The 26,748-nt window shown below is 40.2% G+C and overlaps 1 protein-coding gene across 2 annotated transcripts in view; it reads left to right on the forward strand.

Moving 5' to 3' along the window:
* The first annotated feature begins 293 nt into the window (after nt 1-293).
* The window catches only part of col27a1b (collagen, type XXVII, alpha 1b), a 126,158-nt gene continuing 99,703 nt past the window's right edge, over nt 294-26,748 (forward strand). Inside the window, exons 1-4 of one of the 2 annotated variants that reach the window (XM_036144091.1) lie at nt 294-727; nt 3,506-3,570; nt 11,985-13,228; nt 19,864-19,917. In XM_036144091.1, the coding sequence (XP_035999984.1) occupies nt 675-727; nt 3,506-3,570; nt 11,985-13,228; nt 19,864-19,917 (1,416 nt within the window). In that variant the 5' untranslated portion in view covers nt 294-674. The remainder of the gene's footprint in view (nt 728-3,505; nt 3,571-11,984; nt 13,229-19,863; nt 19,918-26,748) is intronic. The other variant, XM_036144092.1, reaches the window with a different exon arrangement.

Raw genomic sequence — 26,748 nt, forward strand, 5'->3', positions numbered from 1 at the left:
TCTAAAATATTTGCTGCGGCCCTGTGCCCGCTTAAACGCAACGTTCCCATAGAAACTAAGAAGATTTAAACAGCTGAGCTGAGCACCGTAAACACGTGCAGTCTGAGCTGAGCAGGTCCTGCTTTCAGGGAAGACATCCCTTCAGCTGCGGCTCCAAATGTGTTTCCCTGGATCTCAGCTGTGAGGGCCACAGAAGGAGTTGTCCGTCCCACCTCAACCCCACCCCCCTTCCCCCGGTTCTCAAGATTTCCCTGAGTCCACAATAAACTTTCATTTTGGAAAGTCGTCACACACATACACACACATGCTCGCGCGTCATCCCGTATCACCAGGAACTCTGCACAGCACTTTATGCTGCTGTTATTGATATTTGCAAAACGCACGGAGACCAGACGGGGAAGTAGAAGAGCGCACAGGTGGAGCGTCTTTTTTTTTTAACCCAGTGCTTAATTTATAGACTGCGGAGCAAAGATGGACACAATGACAGCAAACGGCATCATCAGTATTTTTTGACTCCCACTTTACTCTTTTTCTATTTCTGTCATATATATATTTATATTTTTTTTACGCGTTCGCTCTGCGACAGCTCCCCAAGGAACACCTGGGATGGGAAAACTTTGCCACCTCTGGACTCTGGATAATAAAAAGTACCGGGAAAGAATGAAGTAACTGCTATGGAGCCGGACAATGCCCCGAACTCCAAACTCAAAGCCGGTGGAGTCGGGGGGTGAGTCGTCAGACTAAAATCGGCGCTTTCCTTTTATGCGTTTCGTGGTTTGAAAGGTCCAAGATGGAATCCTAAACGTGTTCTTGCGTCTAAACTGAAGGGAGGGGAGGTGTATAAAATGTGCGTGTGACGCTGTGAAACCTTGTTAAAGTACAGACTCAGCTGAGGAGAAGTTTAGATTCGCATGCGGACATGGAGGGGAGCGGGTGGGATACTTTAATAAGTTGCAGAGAAGCGACGTGTGGAAAAAATTCTGCCTGTTCTCCGCGCAGTTCTGTGAGAGTCTGAGCTGCTCGGCTGAACTGCTCCTCAACTTGTTTCAGAATGAACTGCCAAACGGTCTGGGACTGATTTGTTGGGGATGTGCGAGAGGCGGAGACAGTCATCTCCTCCGCTGCGCTCCGTCCTCCTCTTCTCCTCACCTCCCCGCTGCGCGCCTCTCTCAGCCCGCCTGTCCCAGAGGGAGAAGAGAGTTTTTCTAATAAGGCCAAACACGTTGCCTCATTCGAAACTTGTTGAAAAAAAGGAGATTTGGTCATACTTTGTATTTCCAGCTAATTAAAAAGAGTAGAGTAAATACAGAAAGTTTTAAATCGCCAGCCAGCCAACATTGTTCTGTGGCACTTTTTTAAGGCCGCAAATCTATAACATATTCCCCACGACAGCTTCCACCGCAAGCAGGAAGGCCAGCAAACAATCCCAGCTAAATCATAAACTTATGTGTTTAAAAAAAGAAAAAAGTTTAGTTTAGATTTTAATTCAATGCACTCTAAAGATGCTGGAAAGATATCAGCACTAAAGCTTACGAAATGGAAAATGTAATGGAAACAATTTGGCAGAGAATACACTGCAATGATGTGATATAATTCAGAGATTAAAGTAGAAACATTTATCTGTTGTGTGTGTTTTTCTTTTTACTATAGCGCCACAACAGTTGTTCATATACCTTGAACTTTTTTTTCTTGATTGCTCACATTAAAACCACAAACCTCTGAAACAATGTATTAAAATTAGATTTTATAAGGTCTACACAAAGTGCCAAGTTGTGAAGTATAATGAAAACAATACATGGCATTTCAAATGACCAAACCCCCCAGAAAAATCTGATAAGTGTGCCATGTGGCGGGTATTTGTATTACGTCCTGACTGAGCAATTCTTAAAAGCCAGTCATTGATCCAGACACTCACAGAAACGGTCTCAGTTTGTGAAAAAACAATTTCTTTCAATTTCCCAGTTCGGTGTGACTAAAGGTAGCACTCAGACATGCAAGCTAAAACAGGCAAAGCTGTCACAAGATAACCTGAGCCTCATTGGCACTGCCTGATTTTCCTATTCTCTGGAACAACTACTCCCATGTGCTGAGAGATAAAGTTACTTTTTCTGGATGTGGGTCATCTGCACCAGTCTTTCTTTTGCTGTCCTGGGCAACTTCCCAAATGATGCAGATCAAAAAAGCACCCCTGGCTTTGGTTGTGCGTTTAGGCTCGTTGTCTTTTGCAGCTGCTCACCGGTTTCTTCCAGGATTGGCATGCATTTTTAACTCAAATCTATTTTACCATTAATTCTGACAGGCATGCTGAAGAAAAGCAGCACCACAGCATAATACAGCCTCCTTCATGTCTGACCATAGGTATGGTCTGTTCAGAGTGACATGCCTAGTTTTCTTTTTGCCATCCCTTGTATTTTGCATGCCATCCTCAAACTTTGCCCGCGCCAATTCTCAGGTCGTCACAACAGCAACAGGCTTAAATCGGAGACAACTGGACTTTCGCTAAGTTCTTACTGAAAACGTTTTGACAATTCTGGTGGCTCGTACTTGAGCAAATTGACAAAGACTCCTGGATAGGTGTCGAAACAGTTTCAGAAAGAACTGAGCCAAAGTCCAGTTGCCTCCGATTTAAACCTGTTTGCTTTCTTCAAAGTTGGATTTTGGTTTCATCTGACCAAAGGACCGCTTTCAATATATGCACTCTTTCCTCTTCATGGCTCCAGACTAACTGTTAACAGGTTTCAATAGACTTTCATACTGTTTTCATTTTTCCACTCTCATTTAAGGCCAGAATTGTGAAGTGCATGAGTGTGCCCCTGCACGGATAAGCTGGTGTAGAAATTGGATGAATGGATGGATGAGTAATAGTTCCCAGTGAACATATATTCTCCCACCTGAGCCATAGAGCTCTGTAAATTCTCTAAAGTTGCAATGTGCTTTCTCACTGCTTCTCTATTTAATTAGATGCTTTCTGAAAGTTGCACTAGATTGTGTTTAGTGGTTTCCAGACCAAGGATGGCTGAAGAAAAAAAAATGCCTACCATATTCTTCACAGTTACGTTTGTAAAAATGTGAAAAGGTTGCATCCTTTTCCTTCTGCTTTATTACGCAAATGTTTGTGTCACTTTTTTACAAATCCCGATACGCTGACAAAAAAGTTCAAGGTATATTAATACTCTTGCAAGGCACTGTATCATAAAGAACAGCACATAAATGTATCTTTGTCAGGCAGGAAGATTAATAGATTTGTAGCATACAATTTGCGTGGTATTCATATGTATACCTTGATAGATCTTATTAAAATTGACAAATAATTGAAATGATTTGACTAATATTCTCCTGCTGCCCTGGTTTTTGAAAATAAAAACTGCTGAAGCGCTAACATTTGGACCAATAAAGGCCTTTACACAAAATTTACGGTTAAACTTATCTAAGTTTATTTGATAACATAAAATGTATTTTGATGTATTTGGCCTCATATTCCAAACTTTTCTGTCCTTGTTTTTAGGAGATCGCTGATTCTTTGGACTATACTGTGTTGCATCTGTTCTATCAGGCTAACAGAAGCACAAGGTAAGAAAACGCGGAATAAAGATGGCTAAGTAAGTGTTTTTATTCCCATGACACTATACCGTTGATCCAGCAACGTCTCAAATGTGAGAAATAAATAAAAAAAATTCTGGATTCCTCCATTGCACTGAGGTTTAACATCCATAACAGGTAAAGTTGAAACTATTTGTGCTAAATAGTAATATAATAGAAGATTGATAAAGAAGGACACAAAGCATTTGTTTATGTTAATTATATAGGGATTATCAAGGGGATAAGCATCCATCTTGGTGGCCATTCTATCCAGTTTGTGAAAATTATTTTGGTTTATATTCTTAAATTAGATTAATTCAAAACTATATATTGCCTTTTTTACATTCTGTCATTACTTTAATGGCAACATTTTGTTTTAGTACAGTGCCTTGCAAAAGGATTACCCCCACCCTATTTGCTACATTCCAACCTGTAATTAACATGTTTTTAATAATGCTTTGTGTGGTGAATCTGCAGAAAATAGTCTAAGTTGATGAAGTGAAATGAGAAATATGGCTTCAAGTCACATAATTAGTGAAATGAGGTCCACCTGTGTGCAATCAGTCACATGATCTGTCAGTATAAACACACCTGAGGGTGCAACAACACAAACCAGGCAGAGTCACACAACGAGGACCAGAGAGCTCTCCTAACAAATCGGGGTGAAAGTTATGGAGAAGTACAGGTGAGGGTGGGGTTGTTAAAAAAAAATCTAAACCTATGATGTTACACTTTCAAATCCATGATCTTCAAATGGAAAGCACATGGTACCACACAAAACCCTGCCAAGAGACGGCCTCCCACCAAAGCTCACAGACTGGGCAAGGAGGGCATTAATCAGAGAGGCAGCACAGGAAGGTAACCCTGAAGAACCTGCAGAGCCCCACAGCAGATACTAGAAGATCTGTCTATAGGACCACAATAAGCCACAAACCCCATGGATCTACGCTTAATGGAAGTTTTAAGCAAAAAGCCTTTACTTAGTTTGAAAATTAAATGTCATGCTTTGAGTTTGCCAAAATGCACGTAGGCGCCTCGCAAAATGTATGGAGGATGATGCTCTGGTCAGATGAGACTGAAATCAAACGTTTTGGCCACCAAGAAAAACCCTGTCGGGCACAAACCCAACACATCTCATTACCCAAAGAACACCATTCACACAGTGAAGCATGATGGTGGCAGTATTATGACATGGGGATGTTTTTCATCTGCAGGGTTTAGGAAATTGCTCCCATTAGAGGGAAAGATGGATGGTGCTAAATAAAGGATATTCTTGAGTAAAACCTGTGTCAGTCTGCCTGTGATTTGAGACAGGGCTGGAGTTTAACCTTCCAGTAGAACATTGACCCAAGGCATACTACTAAAGCAACACCGAGTGGTTTAAGACTTAGACAGACTTTATTATCGTTCAGCTGCACATTCACAATGTACATTTGAGTGAAATTCTGTTGCAAGTCTCCGGGTAAAATCAGAAGACAAATGAGAAACATTATAAATGTAAGTATGTGCAATATAAAATAATTAAAAGTATAGAATAAAAGTATAACAGAAACAGAAGCTAATAGAAATACTGTGACATTTTGAATGTAGCATCAAACCAAAAAAATGACATGTACAGACAGGTAATGTGTAAGAAAATATGAATAGTGCAAGTATACAGTATGTAGCAGGAAGATATATTGCAACAGTGATCAGACCATATGAAGGTGCAGATGGTAAATAAAAACACAGAGACCTAAAATATTTTGTGGGGAAACATTTAAATGTGTTGGAATGGCCTAATCAATGTATATACCCCAATTCGATTGAGAATCTGTGGTTAGTCTTGATGATCGCTCTTTACAAGCAAAATCCATCCAACATGAAGGAGCTGGAACAGTTTTGCCTTGAGGAATGGACAAAAATCCCAGTGGCAACATGTGGCAAACTCCTAGTGACTCATCCAAAGCCACTTGTAGTTGTTATTGCCACAAAAGGTGGCTTTATGAAGTACTGACTTTAAGAGGCTGTGAACAGTTATGCACACGGAAGTTTTCTGTTTATGTGGTGCAAAACAAGCACAAATGCCAAGGGGTTTGAATACTTTTGCAAAGGATTTTAATAACGTGTAAGTATAGTCTTGCATTGCTCTTTTAGAAAGTCCCTTTTATCAAACCATGTAGGATATACTATATCTTGTCTATTCTTATATAAGCATTGGCCTTTATTCAGTTAAATCAGAGTAAACAATCTTTTTACAGTATTTTACAGTGTTACCAATTTGTATTAAATAGTATAATCTTAACGTTTCTAAAATGTACCTAGTTGTGTAAATTTCCCAGCTGGATATAACTAAAGGCAGTTCTAAAAAAAAGTCTATCTAAAACAATATAAGACATATAAGGGAGCTTGATTATTAAGGGCTTTACATGTGAGAAGGCAAATTTTAAATTCTACTCTGGATTTAACAGGGAGCAAATCAGAGGAAGGTAAAATAGGAGAAATATATCTATTTTATATTTACATAAACATCTTTCGCTGCATTTTTGATTCAGCTGAAGTTACTTTTAACTGCATTTGTGGACTTCCTGATAGTAAATAATGTTCTAGCCTTCAAGTAACAAATGCATAGACAAATTTTTCAGCGTAGCTCCTGGACAGGATATTTCTACTTTTGACAATATTCCCAAAGGGGAAGAAGAAAACCAGAGAAACCTGTTTGATGTGGGATTTAAATGACACATCTTGTTCAAAATCAACACAAGGTTCTTAATTTCTGGGACCCAGTTTAATACCTCCCAGATTAAATGATTGACTAAGCAGGTCCAAGCACGGCAAATTTTGTTGTGTCTTAGTTTTAAAAGCTGAAGCTTTAACGTAATCCAGGTTTTTATGTCTTCAAGCTATCTGTAGTCTAAGTGACTGATCGGATTAATCAGAATTTGTACATAAATATAGTTAAATATCATCAGCATAACAGTCAAAGTTTATCCCATGTGGCCCTATAATTTTACTAATTGGAATTATAAGTATAGTTAAGAGAATTGGCCCAAGCACTGAACCCTGTAGTACGCCACAGGTAACCTTGGAGTGTGAAGAGGATTTGTTTTTAACTTACATAAACAAACTGGAATCTGTCAGATAAATAAGACTTAAACCAGCCTGATGTTGTTCCCTTGATCCCTACAGCATGTTCAAGCCTTTATAAGAGAATATTGTGATTGACTGTATCAAATACTGCCTGAGATCTAACAGGACAAGTACTGACACAGCTCCTATGTTTTGTTGCCTAAACAAGAAAATCAGCTGCCAATAAAAGGCAAGTGCTGAAAGTTCTTGGATCCTTACTAAAGGCTGGTTCTCACGGCAGGATTTTCAAATAGTTGGCAGATTTTCACATCCTGAGAGACGCCACACGTAATGATAAAAATTTCACTCTGAACTCATGCTTGATACGATCGTCTGAATGTTCCTGAGTAAATCAACATGGATGATGAGGAAGAGTAATGGTTATAGTTTGTGGGACTGATTTTAACAGAGAAAAAAACAACAAAAATAAAAGGCGTTGGTTAAAAGAGTGGAGACAGCACAACCGGGGGTTTTACATTTGCTGCAATATGATATGGAGGTGAGTTTTTTTTTTTCCAGAGTTTCTCTCACCTCGCTTTCTGATGCTATGCATCACATTCAACAGCCTTCCTGCTAATTTTTGGTCGGGGAAGACCACACATGCTAGAATATCGGGGCAAGACAATCCAATATCTTGAATATCCCTGATTACACCAATAGTCAGAACCTGTCGAAAGGGGAAGATTGGGACAAAAATCTGGCTAAAAATCCTGCTGTGTGAACCAACTTAAGATACAAAAAAGAACCTTAGTTTTAAATCAGGGGCATTTTTAGTGCTGAAATAATTAACAGGGCTAAAGATATTTGAAACTATCCCAGGTTTTGAAAGATTGATGCAATATATGCAACTTAATCCTTCCTCCTTTATCACTGCAATTTTCACATGTGTAAAGGCCATATAGGATGATTACATACAGAGAATGGGTCTTGGTAAGAGTTGGCCCAATATGGGATTCTAACATTATTATTACCTTTAGTAAAAATACTGGGGCTTCTCCATCCATCCATCCATCCATCCATCCATCCATCCATCCATCCATCCATCCATCCATCCATCCATCCATCCATCCATCCATCCATCCATCCATCCATCCATCCATCCATCCATCCATCCATCCATCCACCATCCCTCTCTTTTCTTCCACTTATTACCTCTGTAACTGGTCCAACTTTTTAACCCAGCGATTCCAAGGCTATAATAAATAATTTGTCCTTCCAATCATTTCTCAGTCTGCCAAAGGGAGGCACCCAGGAGGAAGCCTAATGAGACCCCCAAACCACCTCAGCGGACTTCTTTTGTTGCAGAGGAGCAGCCTCTCTATTTTGATCTCTCCCAGATGATAGTGCTCCTCACCCTGAACCTGATTCTAACCAACTCATTAAACGTATTCGGGCCCTGGAGCTTATTTCAGCCGCTTCTATTTGGGATCCCATTCTTTCTGCCATGAGCCTTGTCTCCAAAACTATGCTTTGTAGTTATGCCCATGAACACCCCAAACAGGATCTGTGACAAGCGACGGCAATGAAATAGCCCACCAACCTGAATGATTTACAGGCTCCACTTCAAGTCCAGAATTCAAACACAACTTCTGGTTTAGGCATAGAAAGACTTGATCCGATCTACTGTTTCTCTGCCAGCAGAAGTGTCACTCTTCATCAATAATCTAAGGTTCAACAACTGACTAGTGCTGCTAACTACAGTGGAATAGACTTATCCAAGGTCTGTTCCTAAGTTAAGGCAAAGTTTTCCTCCCTGATATAGTTACTTTCTTGCCAAGCTTGTCTTTGCACAAAAAATCTCTACTCTTAATACTTAGTTATTTTTGTTCTGCTCATCGGGAGGTCACTAAGAGCCACAGGCAGTCCGCCTACCCACTAAGACAAAAACAGGATGTGCAGAAAGCCCTGACAAAACACACCACACAATCAAAGAGCAATTTTGCTTTCTCATACCTTATTAACAATTCAAATCAGAGCTGCATTAGGAAATCGACTGTAGATGGTCTTGTTACGGGATTTCATTTTTCCAGTGTTGTCTCTCTAAGCCTGCATTTTCAAGTCTGGCTGATCTCCCGCTGCCTCTGCAAACTGAGCAGGGTTTCCCTTCTCCTAACAGGATGTGTGTCTATGCTTATTTTCCTTCTGCTGGGCTGGAATTTATTGTTCAGCAGTTTAATTCAGTCTAGTCTCTTAGTTATTCAGAAAAAAACAAACTGAAAATGTGGATTTTAATGCAAACTTGCAGGCTGTGTTAGACCTAAAAACAAAAGCAATAAATTGTTTTAGGCTGTGCTGATTTTTTCTTGGTATGTGTTAAAAAAACAACAACTTTTGACCATACGCATGACTGCAAATAGAGTCTAAGAGGCTGGTATGATCATAGAAAATGTCCTAATCTGTTTGAAAGTCACAAGTCGCAAAGTTACCTTTGCCTTATTTTGCTTTAATAATTCAATTAAATTCAATTCAATTTATTTAGCGCCAATTCACAACACATTCTATCTAGAGGCACTTTACAAAGTCAAAATCAATCATATCATCCAGACAGATTGGTCAAAAAGAGTCTTGAGAAGCAGCATTCACTCCTGGAGAAGCATAGAGCCACAGTGGACAGTCGTCTGCATTGTTCATGTCTTTGCAGCAATCCCTCATACTGAGCATGCATGAAGCGACAGTGGAGAGGAAAACTCCCCTTTAACAGGAAGGAAAACCTCCAGCAGAGCCAGGCTCAGTGTGAGAGGCCATCTTCCTCGACCGACTAGAGAAGACAGAGCAGAGACACAAAAAGCACAGAAGCTTGGATAGTTTCTTTGGGATCATCGTCTTGTTGGAAAACCAAATTCATCCATTTTACCAAACATGTTCTTGTCAAATGGAAGAAAATTAGTTAGAATTTTAAGATGGCATCAAGGTTCAGGTCTATTACAAACTGGAAGTTGGAACATCAGTATCACAGTGACACACTGAAGTGAGTTTAATATCAACATGCAGCTTAAGCGAGATTCAAACTGAAGAAACTCTATTGCCTACCTCCATCAATCATCATCTGCCTCCGACGCAAGCCAATCAGCTTTGAACTGCTCCTCCTCGAAGCCAATCAGCATCCTGGGTTCATCTTAAAAAGAACTCCACATCCTCGTCTCGGCCTTCTGCTCAGCGAGCAAGCAGTGGCTGCGCCGTGTCTGGTTTGGACTCTGTTGACCGGTTTCAACCCACCTCCATCCCCTTCTCCACCATCGTAGCAAGCTTCGCCTGGCTTTCCTACGGTCCTCCTTCAACCTCGTCCCTATCAGAGTGTAGTTCCTCCTGGAATTCCCAGTCACTCCTTAAAACGGTCCGGCAGAAGACCGCCATGTTGAGCCTGGTTCTGCCAGAGGTTTCTTCCCATAGGGGAGTTTTTCCTCTCCACAGTCGCTTCATGCTTGCTCATCATGGACAGTTCATGCAAACCAAGTCGGACATCTAGCTTAAACAGATCACCATATGGACTGAACAAACTTTATTTATCTCCACTCCACCACCAGTTTCAGGCCTGGGGGGAAATATCCCTATTCTCATACGCCTGCTTATGCATATTGAAGTATAATTCAGCGTGAATTTTTCCTGCCGAGGTCTGAGCAAACTCTTAAAATATTGTATCAATAAAGTTCTTCTACTTGCCTTTTCTTTCTGTGTGAGTTTTTCAGATTGAAATATGTTTGTAGTAGTCAAGGTGAAGCTTTCAGAACTAAACTCGTTGTACCATCTATTGAGCACGGTGGTGGCAGCTTCATGCTGAGAATGCCGTTGCTAGTGACCTTGGGCAAACCCAGAACATAAGGGAGGAACTATGCTTTTCTTCTGGCCTGGAAAAAAAAAAACTTTGAATTCCTTAGAATGCGCTGGAGAATGTTATAGAAATATGTCAAGACTATGACCAGATCTTGGGTAAATATAAGTGGGTGGATAGACAGGCGGATTGACGGACGGACATGTGGATAAAGCTGTTTGTAGTGGTACTATTCTACCCTATAGGAAAAAAAAGATTTAAATAAATAATCAAAAGATCTAAACTGATGACATGCAGGCTTCATGCTATTCAATGATAGGTGGTCTAAATTTGACTCGAAGTCTACATCCTTTTCATGTTTAACCTGCTATCTGTCAAGGGCCCACAGGTGAGGCAAAAGGAGCCAACAGATTTTAGCCCAGGCTGACTGTTAAGGGGGTTTTAAGTGCATGCTATACACTAAGTAGTTGCTTCAAGCACAGACAAGTGTTATTTGGAATGCAGCAGAAACAAAGTCTGTTTCCTTTTAGACTGAAATGTGGGTTTAATTAAACCATTCCTCAAAGGTGTGAATCCAATTTGGAGCAATATACGTTGCACACAGCGCAGCAAGGTGTGAACATTACTCACATTTTCCTCCCATGAGATGCGGGTAGCAATTAAAATCTGTGGCAAGCACCGCAGTATGTTTCTATGAGCTCAAGCTCCCGTCAGAGGAATCATCTTTAATCAGCAGACATTATCAGATAAAGCGAGATAACATTTCTGTCTGTGCACCTTACGTCTCCACCGCCGTCCCCTCTGGGGACCTGTTCAGCTTCTGTTTGCTGGGATTGTCTTAATTAAGACTTGATGTAAGGATTACATAATATCCTGCAATCCCTAAAGCATGTGACCCTATATGGGGAGACTTGAATGCAGCCTTTTTGCATTAGGTTTTTCCATTAGTCTGGTTCTAATGCTGTAAATTCCCAGTAATGCTTCACGACACATTTAATATCACTTTAGTCCCTGCATTCTAATTGTTTTCAGTTTATGCTTTGATGCTGATAAGAGACGTGAAAGACTGAACGAAGCCTTTTTCCTCAAATCTGTGCCTCATTGGCCTTTGAATGAGTGCAACGCAGCATGCGGAGTCGTTTTTTACTTTGTTTAGGATTTGCCTCCATCCAAGAGATTAGATTAGAAATAATTCAATTCAATTCAATTCAATTCAATTTTATTTATATAGCGCCAATTCATGAAACATGTCATGTCAAGGCACTTTACGAAGTCAAATGCAATCATATTATACAGATTGGGTCAGATTATACAGATTGGTCAGAAATTTCCTATATAAGGGAACCAGTTGATTGCTTCAAAGTCCCGACAAGCAGCATTCACTCCTGGAGAAGCGTAGAGCTACAGCGAGAGTCGTCTGCATTGTCCATGGCTTTGCAGCAATCCCTCATGAAATTAAATAACTACCATTACCTATTTCAAATCCCACCCAAAACTGACTGGCTTCTCTCTCCTGTTTTCGTTGCAGATGTGGATATCCTGCAGCAGCTTGGGCTTTTCGGGCGAAGGACGTCTCCAGCAGGCGCTCGCTCCATACCCACTGGCGTCATCCCCTTCAAGTCGGGCGTCATCCTCACTCCGAGGACGCGCCTCCAGGTGCCTCTCCGTACCATCATCCCTGCCCACTACAACGCCACCAGCCTCCTCCTGATCCTCAGCCTCTCTGTTCACCGCTTCAACAGCGCCTTCCTTTTCTCCGTTCTGTCTAAGAGAAAGAAGGTGCAGCTCGGGGTGCAGTTCACACCGGGGAACGTTCTGGTGCACGTGGGACACAAGAGCTCTGCGAGTTTTGACTACAACGTCTATGACGGCCGGTGGCATGATTTTGCCGTGGATATTCGAGGCCGTCGTGTGTTTTTGCACACAGCCTGCGGTACGAAAAGCTTGCATGCTCATTTGTCCTCCAAAAAAGGCGGGACCCTGGATCCAGAGGGCTCCTTCCTGCTGGGCAAAATGAACCACAACTCAGTGGCATTTGAAGGTGCAATCTGTCAATTTGACATTTATCCCTCGGCCGAGGCAGCTCATAACTATTGCGATTACATTAAGAAACACTGCAGAGAAGCCGACACGTTTCGGCCTGTGTTTCCATCCATGCTACCTCTAATTTCAGGCCCAGTTGTTACTTTCACTGATAGAACGTTGCTGTCCCTGACAGAGAGATCCAAAAAGGCAGAGGAGCCATCGTCAGTTCCGAGGACTACAATAATTCCTCCAGCTGACCAGTTGCTAATGCTGAACAAGACGTCTTTAGCTGCGGAATACGCTGCAGCGCCTGTTTCTCCACTAGTTACTGCAGGATTGGAAAACCCTCCCAGATTTTCAGCCTCAACTGTTACTACATCTCTTCAGATCATGAATCCGCCAGATTCAAAACACAACAGACGAAACACAATGCAGAGGGATAGTGAGTCTGGGGAAGTTTTACCTGTACCCGTTTCCATCGGACCATCAGCAACGAAGCCAAGCCTCAGGGACACGGTTGTTCCCACACAGGGGTCTCCTTCTAACACCTACGTTCCCCATGAAAAGGAGCTGACCACAGAAGCTGCGAAGAAACCTGAGCCAGAAGTGATCGGTGATTTCAAACCAACCGCGCTCCCCGCAGTGACTCCCGCTGCGACAGACGGCGTTCAGACATTTGACCTGGAGCCGACCCAGTTCTCGCTGCTCGCTGGACCACCTGGGCTAAAGGGAGAACCAGGACCACCGGTGAGTGGTAAATGACGACTCAGAACCTGTGACAGAGGTTTCTGAATGGACGCATGCACGTTTGGTGTGGTGTTGTGCAGTTTTTAATGAGGGGTGTTAGAACTGCAGCAGCTCCAGAGTTTTGTGCTGAACTTTTCTGGGTTATAGTCGTGGATCAGAAGTTACAATGTTGGCTTGTAAATTTTTCTTTGGGCATTATGTGTCGGTGTCTGAAAAAGCTGCTGACTCGGATAATGTAACCGCCTAACTACGTGGTTTAGCGATCTTGGCAGTGTGGCTTTTGTTAACGGTGGAGAGTTTTTGACTTGCCTTGTTTTTTTTCCAAGTAGCCTGTCAGGCATACATGGGTGTTAGATGTTTGCTTTGGTGCTCGTTAATGTGTGATCATTTCTTTTAACAGCTGCGGAATTGATAGCTTTTTGAAACTTACTTAGTGGTGTGAATGGCAGTGAGGTGTAAGATTCCTCTGAGGTGACGTGTGAGTCCTCAGAGAGTGAAAATCTCTCAAATAGGACAACAAGGTTTGAGGGATCAAGCACTATTACATAATTAGCTGTTCAAAATATGTATTTAGGGATCATATATATATATATATATATATATATATATATATATATATATATATATATATATATATATATATATATATATATATACTAAATGGGGAAAAGTTACAACAATAGAAAAAACTATAGAAAACATAATAGAAATCATTATTAGAAATTAACCGGAGCATTTTTCTAATTTCATTTAAATGTATGTTTAAGGTAATCAGAGTGTCATGAAAGGTTTAATTAACAACTACATGTTTCCTTGGAGTGAAAATAAAACATGATAAAGAGGCCCATTTCCTTTAGCCATCACAGACGTCATTCGAATAAAGCGCGAGTCAGGAATTATTTTTAACAAGGCTCCTCACCCAAACACGTCCATCATTGTCAGAGCAATGATTAATATGGTTTTCTATCCCCGACGTACCCTCGGAAGAATGGTTAAGGAGGCAGCTACAGCAAAAAGCAGCCTCTTTGGGTCACCAAGTGTCAGTAACAACCATCAGACTATCAGTATGCAAATAAGTTGTTTTGCCAAGATATTTGCTTTTTGGCTCAACATCAAACCCTTGTTGGGTCAAGTGTGAAGCTAACAGTAGATTTGTAGAAAACACAACGTACTCCTGCCAAAGTATGGGGGAGGATGCCGTGGGATTGTTTCTCATCTGAATACCTTACTCTCATTAGAGTCCAAAACATGATGAACTTGAAATACCAGGAGCTTTTTTTTTTTTGCTTATTAAAATGTTGTTAGATTATGCCAGAAAACCATAATGGGTCATCATTGGGTCAATTTTCTTCTATGATCAAATCAGTCATTAGATTTAAATCCTTTAGAAAACCTACAGGCAAGATGAAGAAAAGTAATTAGACCAGGGGTGATTAAAGTGCGTCCAGCGAGTTATTTACTATATACTGAAGGATTTTATTGGGTCCACAAAGGCAGTTTAAGAACGGTACAATGGCTGTCAATCCAGATGGACACTAAAAAAAAACAAAAAAACATTTAGGGTGAAATTTTCACTGACAAATTCTAGTCTTTAAATGTAAAATCTTAGGTACAATTGAAATTATTCACCCTGCATGATTTTTGCTTTAATTTAAATTTCAGAATAAGGACCACCCACACCTTCAGTGGTTTTTATTCAAAAGCAGGCTTGGGTGCACCAGTTTATTTACCTTGGCAAAGTACAGTGAGCCTTTTTGCGAGAAAGAAAGGGACCATGTTTTGTTGTTTTTTGCTTAGAGTGAACAAAAAAGCTTTTTAGATCATGAAAATAGAAACAGCTTGACCATGAAAGTTTAGAAAATTTAAGAATTTTCAAGGCAAAAGGTGGGAAATCTTTTTTATGTGTCAGATTCCTTTTATGCAAAAAAACAAAACAGACTTTACTCCTTTTACTGAAATAATGCATGTTTTGTTTGCCGTTGAACAGGCAAGACAATAATGTTAAATGTGATAATTTTTTTATCACAATTTTTTTGTGGGCTATAATTTCAACATAATGATTTTAGCACACATGACAAAACATTTCACATATCTGTATTAGAGAAAACATTGGACTTTAAAATTATACTACTAAAATAAATTAATTTTATACATTTATAAGGGCTGCTATTAAATGTAAAGTGCTCTGTGATACAATAAATTATTTGGGATATACAATGGTCTGTAAATGTATTGACCCCCACTGGCGTTTTTAATTTTTTGTTGCCTCACAACATAGAATAAAAATTCTTTGAGAGTTTACACCATTTCGTTTACAGAACATTTCTGCAACACTCACAATGCTTTTTTTTTTTATTGTGGAGCAAACAACAAAAAGGACAACATGACAGAAAACTTCAGTGTGCATAACTGTTCACCCCCCTCAAAGTAAGTACTTTATCGAGCCACATTTCCCGGCAAATTTTTCAGTCAGCTGCAAGTTGCTTTGGATGCATCTCTATGAGCTCTTGCCACTGCGATTTTTGCCCATTCCTCAAAGCAAAATTACTCCGGCTCCATCCTGTTGGATCGGTTTCGCTTCTGAATAGCAATCTTCAGGTCAAATTGCAGATTCTCACTAGGACTGAGGTCTGAACTTTGACTAGGCTATTCCAACATATTTAAATGATTCCCCTTAAACTACTCAAGTGTTGCTTTAGCAGGAGGTTTCCTGTCATTGTCCTGCTGGAAGGTGAACCTTCGTCCTAGGCTCAAAATCACAGGCAGACTGAAACAGGTTCTGCTGAGGAATATCCCTCTATTTAGGACCATCCTTCCACGTTCCCAGCCCCTGCTGCTGAAAAACATCCCCACAGCATGATGCAGCCACCACCATGTTTCACTGTGGGGATGCTGTTCTTGGGGTGATGGGATGTGTTGGGTTTGTGCCAGACAGTGTTTTCCTCAGTGGCTGAAAAGTTCCATTTTAGTCTCCTCTGACCGGAACATCATCCTCCATGCATTTGGGGAGTCGCCCATGTTGTATTTTTGATAACCCCACCCTGAGTTGTACTCCTCAGCAACTTTGTCCCTGACTTGTTGAGAGCGCTCCCTGCTCTTCATGGTGAGGTGCCTCTTGCTTAGTGGTGCTGCAGCCTCTGGGGCCTTTCAGAAAAAGCGGTCTATTCTGACAGATCATGTGACACTAAGATTTGACACAGGTGGACTTCATTTCACTAATTATGTGACTTTTGAAGACAACTGATCGCACCAGAGTGTTTTAGTGGCTTTTTAGCAAAGGGGCTGGATGCATTAAGCACATGCCTATTTACTGCATTTTATTTTGATTTATTTATTTATTTTTATAAATATATCTCTCATTTTACTCCACCAAAGAAGACTACTTGTCCAGATCCATTGCATAGAACAAATACATTTAAATCACAGGTTTAAATGTGAGTTAAACGGGTAAAAAGCCAAGTGGGGTGAAAACTTTTGCAAGTCACTATAAAACAACACTTTGTAAAGTGCCTTGAGATGACATGTTTCATGATTTGGCGCTATATAAATAAAATTGAATTGAAATTGAATTGAACATTAAAGCTGGTAAAAAGGTTTCACTCATATGGAAACTGACCCAATATTATTAATGTTTTTGGAAAAGGATAAAACCTTTACTTTGCATCATGAAGTGGTGAGTTAAAGTCCAGACATGTGCTATCTTAATAAGCTTTTTGTAAATGTGCTTAATTATAAATATCCAAGGTTAGAGGTATTTGTGGTTGTGAGCTGGATCTGGATTGCAAGCAAATGATTAATTGTGTATTCCTTTTTGAGTCTTGTTTACTACTGAAAATGCTCTAAGCAATGTCACAGTCACCCAGTCACACATATCGACACGGATCTACCACACACACACACACACACACACACACACACACACACACACACACACACACACACACACACACACACACACACACACTGACTGGGAATTTTCTGAGGCATTAAGGAGCACAGTATCTGGTCAAGGACATTTATACATGTGCAGTGGGGACGCCGGTGATTGGATCCTTAACCCAGTTAACAGACAATCGCTCCTTTACCTGGACCACAGAGGAACCCTTTGATTGTAAAATATAGTTGCCAGGTCAAATCCCAAATCAGATTTTACCCAGAATGTCTTCAGCAGTGTCCTCGCATCATGTTTTCCTTCTCTGGAGAGCATTCAAGGCAGGCACTTGTGGTCAATATTGGAGCAGTGAAGCTATTAAGATGTAGGAGGACATAGCAGGATTCTTTCCATTAGAGAAATCTAAACTTAAATCAAGAGGATAAATTATCAGAGTAGTATTGGTTTTCAGTGCCTGTTCTTCAATATTGTATTGCAAAGGTCAGGTGCACAACTTGTGCACCAAGACGAGGGAAAAAATACTGGCTGTAAAACTTAGCAAACCTTGAAATAAAGAGTTTATTTGAAAAACATTTCCTTTGCTCCTTATTATGGCGCCAACAGATTGGACAAATTTGGCAGTCATGTAACATGTTGGGGAAAAAAAAAGGACTTTTTTTTTTGGAGAAATTATGATAACCCTGGGGATAACAGTGTCTTAACAACTGCTGGAAATATCTCTAGCCTGAAATGGTTAGAAGGATCAGTGCAACAACACAGCCAGCTTCTCATGACATGAGACACAGTATTTGGTTCACTAGAATAAAAAAGAAAACATTTTAGCAACGTTTTCGGGAAAACCAACAATGCGGCCAGGTAAAAGATTTCAAAGAAGTGGGGGTTTCTTAGATGCCATAGCTGAGTATTCTCGGCATGCCCAACAAGAGGTCTCTCTTCGCTAACTATGTCAACACAACAGGACTACTCAAGTAAACCAACTTCCCTTCTTACTTCAAAATAAAAGTCTCAAACGTAGATATGAAATGTTAAGCTATAAGTACTCACCTTAATATTGTGGGCTCATAATAATAGCTTATACTTATTTCACAAAATGAAATCACATGATGACAACCGCTGGATGTCACTGCAAAACAGACTTTCTTCTGTCAAGCAACATTTTGGCACTTTACCATCATGACATCTTACAGCCTGGTTTGGAACTGTCAAAAGGGAGGAAAGGGCTCATTCAAGGCTCTGTGAAGGCTGGACCACGCTGTCCGATCCAAGTCAAGAGGGACTTTGGCTCAAAATTACTAAAATGTTGATGATGTTGCAACAGAAACTTGTCTCTGCAGAATTCGACCAAGTTTGTTGTTATTGGGGGCTGGTGAAAGATCCCATACTGATCATTTGACTGACTGTCAAAACTGCGTGCAGCTGGTGCATCAGAACTGGACCAAGGAGCAATAGAAGATGGAGTCGTTATCTTATAATTCATGCTGTATTTTAAAATGTGTTGTATCTCTGAGCCTTCATGCTTTGTCTATTTGATGAAAGGAAAATGTTTGTGTAAAATGTAAAAGAAAGGCAAGTTGGAGGGGGGCGCTTAAGAGCTCTGGGCACTTTTCTCCTGAAAAAAACCCCCAGAATCCTTTCATTCATGTGAATGAAAACCAACCTAAATAATGTTGCAGATAAATATTATTTCACAGAAACAATGTTAACTGACTGCGATGAAGTTTGAGGAGGTAAATTATCTTATAAAGTCTAAACATGCCATCTACAAAATCATGTGTAATCTAAAGAAACCCCACCCTGCACCTTTGGCTATCTAACTGATATGCAGACAACCCGTTCGTGACCTTCAGAGGTTTGCTTGAGTTCCTGAATTGCCAAATTCTCTCTTGCAAGTCAATAAGAACCTTTGGCAGATGGTTAAACTTTCACTGCAAATGTCTCTTACAAAGTGTAGGAGTTTGTATAGGTTCATCTGGCTGCAGCAGTGGCCCTGACCTGACCGCAGCTTACGTTCCTTATCACGTGCAGATCGGCTGATGGTTGCAAGCCACAGGATCTAAAGTTTGCTAAAAGCCTTTTGTCTAGTTAGGCCATTTCCTGGTTAATTATAAGCAAACACTGGTTCCTTTCCTAGCCAGGAAACATTACTCAGTGTTTTTGGAATCATTACATAAGCCCAGAAGACCGAATCAAGTTATTTTGTTGGCCCGTTTCCCTCTTTTTAGTCAGACTTCTTCAGCTGTGAGAAAGTAAGTTACAATCCCAAGATATCAAACAAAATCAGGTTCCACAGACTTGACCCCTCATTAAATCTGACCTTTCAGAGCTTTGCTAATCCATGTGTGAAATTGTTTTAAAGCTAGCTGATGCTTGTAATTAATGTGATTGGTTGTGGCTGGAACCAGCAGCGACTGCCCTGCCAGCACAATGACTCAGACTTACAGTCAATGCACTGCTGTGGTTCTCAGCTGAAATAAGGCTGGCTGGGGGAGGACCTGTATCAGTTTTTAACCATCTCCCCTGGCAGCAACGCAGTGACTGCAAACTTATACTTACCTACTGTCACCAAATGAGTGATCAAGGGAAAAAGGAGATAAGATTTAACTGAGTGAACGTCTGTCTTGTACGCCTTCGTTTCATTTTTCTCTCCTGACGTGGCTAAAGGCAGCAGCTTTAATTTTGTCTTTTTGTATTTATAGACCCGATTCATTTCTACTCTTGACTGTCTTTAATCGTTTCTTTTCAGGGTCCCCAAGGATTTCCAGGCCTGTCAGGAAAACCGGGAAAAAGGGGCCCCAGAGTAAGTATATGACATGCGTAGGTGTCTGGTTTGTCATGTTGAGTGCCTTGCAAAAGAATTCACACCCCTTGAATGTTTTTGCGTCACACCCCAGCGAATGCCCTATGCGTTCAGCCCGAATCGCCCTCTCATGAACTGAATATCCAGCCTATAGATCAGTGGTCTCAAACTCCAGTCCTCAACCTTTAGTTGCATCTCTGCTTCAACACACTTGACTCCAATAGGAGCTCATAAGCAGAGCTCTGATGAGCTGGACTGCTTGCTAGTGAGGTCGTTTAGCCATTTGATTCCGACGTGTAGGGCAAGGGACACATCTAAAAGTTGCAGGACACCGGCCCTCGAGGATTTGCATTTGAGACCACTGCTATAGAGGCAACGGCAGTAATCAGAGGACAAGTAATTTTACACGTCGTGTAATTGTAAGGGCATGTTTAGGAAAGAAAATGAATAATACTTAACTGCTTGTTTATGAAAGGTGCACTGTGCAACTTTAATCATCGTTTATTAAAGGTACACCATGGACCTTTAATAAACAATTAGGATGATAATGAAATATGAAAGAAGCTGAAATTCATGTCATATGATCTCTTTTATGGGTGGATACAAGGAGCCTCGGAACACCTTTGGAGGTTGTTTCAAAACCTAAACCTGCGTTAAACTTCTCCTTGATCTGTCTGCTGTGTTCCCCATGTTTCATGATGCTGTTTGTGTCATGAACCAGAGACAGGGGGACCCAGTATTCAACCAGACAAGCAGAGGTTAGGTTAAAGATAATTTATTAACAAAATGCAAAAGCCAAAACGGGGATCAAGACAAAAATGGGAAGACTGCATCCAATAACAAAAAGGCAGTTACAGACAAAACTATATGCAAAAACAGGGGACAGGCTAACTCAAATATCTAGAAGCAAACAGGGTCAGAAGAACAGGCAAACAGAAAGCATTGAAAGCTGAACTTAACTCACCAACTGGACACAGAAAAAACAAACAATGATGTGGCAGATTGCAGGGGGCAGAGGCAGGTATAAGTAAGGGAGTGATCAGGTGAATGGAGTGAAACTAATTACTGACATGGGTGGAGCTAATCGGGAACAGGGAAGTGCTTGGGAGTAAACTGAAGCCGATTGGATGGTGACTGGTGAAGGGGAGTGACAGGAAGACAAAAGAATGCTGGCAGGTGAACTGAACTTAGACTGGTGACAGAAATGGTCTGAGCAGGCCGGATAAACTTATAACCTAAAACAAAATCAAACACTAAGACAGAACCTAAAATAGAAACTGAACTTAAGGCAGGAGAGTGAAGTAATTGATCAAATAACAAACAAAAACCATAACCAAACCCAAATCATGACAGTTTGTTCATCAGTGGTCTTTAACAAACAACTGAGGCCTTCACATAACAGCTGTTTGTAATGAGATTAAAATACACACGTATGGACTCTGTTTAGTAAGAGGAGGGCTTCCAAATGCAATTGTATTTAGAGGTATCAGAGTAAACGGGGTTGATTATACATGCTTTCAGCTTAACAATTATGTGCTATGTGTTGTTCTGTCAGATAAAATACCAACGAAACATAATGAAATGTGAGGGCTGCAACGTGACAAACTGTGAAAAAAGGACACAGATTGTCTTTTTCAAAGCATTACACCTTCAGAGACATTTCCATTTCCTCTTCTTAATGCTTGAATATTTTCTACATTCTCTAATTCCTGTGATGCTTTCATCAAAGCAGAATGACACCCATTAATTGAACACTGACACAGAAAACTTTTTAGTAATCCGCTTTTAATCACACTGAACATGCAGAAGCCTCTTTGAAGTGTGGAGAATTACTTAGCCAGGCGTTCGTTTGCTTTGGCTCTGGGTTTGTTCAAGCTGCGCTTCGCTGCTGCCAAGGTCAGTTTGTAAAGTTGAAGTGCAAACAACCGCAATCTACAGATCTCTGGGTGGCTGGTATATAAAAATGATTAAACGTGCAACATAGGTGCATGAAGGGTAGTGGATGTGGAAAACAGTGCCATTACCAGTGTGTATTTACATTTCAGATCCAGCCATTTATATCCCAAAAATAAACATTGGCAACACTAAATTAAAATACAGCCACTATGTTTAAATGTAGGAATACTTATCATTTATTGGGCCTGTTTCCAGTCCTGTAGTCAAATGTCTCATATTTAAATTCCCAGCTGCTAGAACCAAATCATATTAAACAACCAAAACATCTGAAACTACATTACATTAAGCTGATGTTTTAACCTGTTAAACCCAGCAGCCCCACCAAAGGCCCTTTTCTGAATTTTTGCTCCAAATAACATCCTTAAATCTTATTAAAATCATGTTTTATTCAGCAAACTTTATTAAAATCTCCGTACAGTGCTTTGTAATTACTCTGTCTGAAAGGTGCTTAATAAATATACTTTACTTACCTACCTACTTACTTTTTTACCTATTTACTTACTTACGTATTTACTTATTTACTTATCTACTTACTTACCTAATTACTTACTTATTTACCTATTTACTTACTTACTTATTTACTTACTTACTTGCTTGTTTACCTATTTACTTACTTATGTATTTACTTATTTATTTACCTATTTACTTACTTACTTCCTATTTTACTATATACTTACTTACTTATGCACGTACTTACAGTAACAAACCTAGAACAAAAAAGGTTCAATTCCTCCACTGAATTTGGGACTGCTGAGCTTAATAGGAAATATTAAATATACTGTACTTACCTGTTTACTTACTTACTTATTTACTTACTTGTTTACCTATTTACTTATTTACTTACTTACCTATTTACTTACTTACTGATTTACTTACTTACTTATTTACCTATTTACTTACTTACTTAAGTATTTACTTACAGTAACAAACCTAGAACAAAAAAGGTTCAATTCCTCCCATGAATTTGGGACTTCTGAGCTTAATGGAAAATATAAATATACTTTACTTACCTAATTACTTACTTACTCACCTATTTACTTACTTACTTAACTATTTACTTACTTACTTACTTACTTACTTATGTATGTACCTGCTTACAATTACAAACCTAGAACAAAATAAAGGTTCAAGTCCCAGAATTTGGGACTTCTGAGCTTAATAGGAACAAGTAAAATAAAATAAATAGATGGCCCGATTAATCCAAATAGACTCTGTTAACAATATTTATTTTTAACTTGATGCCTCACTCTAAACCAGCCCTTATCATTGGAATTAAGTTAAGCAAGAGTTAAGCCCTGTACTTCAAGGGTAAGATGTCAGCTTGCTCGTTTGCAGAGCTTCTGATGGAGCCTGCCTGCAGAGCACTTGCCCTGCTGGGATTTATGTCTGTGTGCTACCTGCTGCAGCCCTGCAGTGGGGCCTCAGAGGTGGGTTGTGGGAACCCAATCTCTTTATTCAAGGAAGAAAGAAAGCTTTGTCCCCATCTTATTGAAGGCATTTAAAACCCTGTCTGGAGCTCAGTAGCTCTGCGTAGTATACACCAAAATCTATAGAGTTCATTCATCATCGAGCTTCTGAAGTTCAACAAGTCATGCCGGCTCAGAATCCAAGGGTGTAGTTTAGTTTTCTTTTTTGAACAGTTTTTTTTTTTTTTTACTGTGTGAAATACCCTGAATATTTCACATGATTAGGGGTAAAGGCTCCACATATAATCTCCAGAAACGCACAAGTGGACTTTGGAATAGCAGTAGCATTTGCCTGATTTGATTTTTAAAGTTTATGCTTAGTAAATGGACAACAGGGCTCCTTCATTTTCTCTATTTTGTACAATTTGGTTAAAAAAGATTAAAGAAACAGATCCAAAATCAATTTAACAAAATTAGCTCAATCAATTTTAAAAAAAGAGCCAACAGGTAAGCATGTTGATTAAATGAGGTTTGATTCTCTCAATTCAATAGCTTGTAGAACCACAATCAGGCGTACCTTGAAGTTGTCAGTTTCTATAATAACTCATCACTTTTGCATATTGCAATGAAGACGTTATAGCTAACAGCATTGTTTCAGTTTCTGAACTCTCTCATAGGGTCCTAGCACAGCATCCTAATCAAGCTGAGGTCTGAGCCATTGCTGCACTTTGATTAAATTCTAGTCCAGCAATTCTTATTTTTACCTAAACTACTTTCGGTTCTTACTCTATAATACTATGGCATATAGACTACAGAGTTGGTAGTAAGATAATTAACTAGAAGCTGCAAGGGCCCTGTGGCTCCAAAATAAAATTTCAAATCATCACCCATCTGCCGCCACACATGGCAGTTGGTATGAGGCATTGGTGCTGACATGCTGTCTACATTTTCTCCAAACATGGTGCTGCGCATTATGGCCAACCTTCTCTACTCCAAGTGTTGTGGTTCATTGAGGTGTACCTTTGCAGACATTTCTGGTCAAAACAGAAGTAAAACCTTAAGGTTTACACAGAGCTTGCTTCTAAAAGGAAGTGTGGTACTACGGATTTAGAATCTAGCTGCTGGGGTGAATTTAAAGCAACCCTGTGTAAGTTTTGACCCAAGTAGTAGCTTAATTGGAGATGTATTAAATTATTTTTCAGATCAATATACAGCACTTGGCGCATATGGATGCTCAGTGCAGGCTGTACTTCTTAAAAACCCGCCAATGTAACTTGAGAGTTGTGGATCCGGCTCTGAATGGGTTATGTGACCTAGAGCTTCCCTTAAACACCAAAGCTAGATATACATGCTTCTACTTTTCTCATGCTCGAGTCAAAGCTTTTAATGGCCATTGTTATTATTACAAAACACAGTAAATATGGTTCACAGACCAGCATGTCAGCTCATCTCCTCTGTTAAAGTTGCTGCAACCGTTCATAATCAGATGACTGAGCCTGTTCTCTGCTCTTTCGTTCTCTTTCACGGCTCCTGGAGCTCCCCCTCCTTCTCCCTCTCCCCCTGGCTCTGCCTCATCCTCTCCCTCTATGTACCAATGGGAGACTCTGCACATACTCTATGGGGGTAAATGTGCCCTTCTCTTTACAAGTAACCCAATGACTTTTCAAGCTTTTGATTCAAATTGGTCTGCTATCAGATTCCAAAACATGGAGACTGTTTAATTTTGCGACGGTGGCCTTCAGCAGCTCTTTTCCTGATAGTTACAGGTCTTGTGTCCCCTAGTGACTAAAACTTACATGGTATTACTGTAAGGGTTTTATATGAAACAACTTGTAATAAATATACATTTAAGGTGAATAGCACCTGAATCCACTTATGATTCTTATAGCGTTAATGAAGATTAGATGCTTCAAGCAGTTAGGAATGTTTGTTATGAATTTTATCACCCTCAGCATTTTCTGATGTTCAAAGAGAAATTCCAGTCTGCAGCAGACCATGACCTCATTTCAGCTCCTCTTTCTAGGCTGGATGCTGAACAGAGTGCAGGGAGGTGGAAACTAAGCAAACGATTCAAAATTATTGACAAACTATAATTAAAAATGCTTCACATGTCCGGAAAGCTGCAGGCGATCTCACTCATCATAATAGCTCAAGCAGCTGGAGTCACAAAGCGCCGTTAGGAGTGTTACCTCTCTGACAGCAGGGTGTCATGTCTGACTGGTCAGACGGTCTCACCGCTGCTTCCACCTAGCAGCAGCCCTAACTTGCAAAACATCCACGTACCTCGGTGCAGCTATAAGCCTGCAGAGAGCCAAAGTTTAGCCGGCCCTGTAGGGAAGGCTTGAGAGTGGATCAAAGGAGGCTTTGTGCCGGGAAAGTGACCTGCCAGCATGCAGTCGGGACGTGACGCAGAGTTCCTGCCAACCCGGAGACATTTGCATAAATGTCTTGAGAATGATTGACATTACATGATATGAAATACTGTCAATGGAGACTTGAGCCTCGGCAGCACTGTTCTGCCACTGTTTGGTTGATGAAAAAAAAAAAACTAAACAAAAACTAAACTGATAAATGAATCTCATGTGTTGGCTTGCTGTAGCAGTCCCTCGGGGATCTCTGTCATCATTGTTGACTGTGACTTTTTTCACTGACGCTTGAGCTTAAGCTAACTCGGAGCACATTTGGAGTTGAAACAACATTTTAGGGGCTTACAAAAGAGTCAAGCATCACTATAAACAATTAATGCTACCGATTAATAGTCTTTAGATATAACATATAAAATGTTCTCAACATTCCACCACTTTCTGAACATAAATGCTCTGTACTCCAGAAGAGATGTCTGCTGGTATCAACATGTGGTGTCTCTGGCCAGCAGATATTACTGTTGGTCCAGTCGGAGAGATTTATTTCACATTTCCAGCTGTAGAAGCAGATGTTTTCTTTTGAAAAATGTATGAAATGAAAACATCATTGTTATTTATTACGAAAATCATTACAATGATGAAAAGTTAAGTAAGCACAGTTAGCTGTTAAATAAAAAGAAAGATTATACTTCTATTAGATCAACCAAGAAAAATAAACAAGGATTATTATAAAAAACAATGTCAAAATGCAGACAAGATTGCACTGATGTCCTGATTATTAAAACGGAGGAGATGGTCTGCATCCTGAAATAGCTCTTGTAAAAGTTAGATTAAGTAAAAGTAAGAGCTAAGTGCCAGAAACCCTGCTATCCCATCGGTGAGCTGAAGGAGCTTTTGGTGGAGGAAGCTCACAAACAGAATCCTGTTTATGTCCTTTGGTGTTTGAGGTGATGCAGGATGAAGTGTAGTCTCAAGTTGATGGCATCGTCTGCTGACCTGTTTGCCTGGAAAGAAAATGTGGGCTCTCAGGGGAAGCCCTTCAGATGGCTCAATGCCACTCATTCAAAGGATTTAATCACTACAAACGTCAGGTTGACAGGTCTCTC

The sequence above is a fragment of the Fundulus heteroclitus genome, chromosome 12 (genome assembly GCF_011125445.2).
Source record: "Fundulus heteroclitus isolate FHET01 chromosome 12, MU-UCD_Fhet_4.1, whole genome shotgun sequence".
Taxonomy (NCBI): Eukaryota; Metazoa; Chordata; class Actinopteri; order Cyprinodontiformes; family Fundulidae; genus Fundulus; species Fundulus heteroclitus.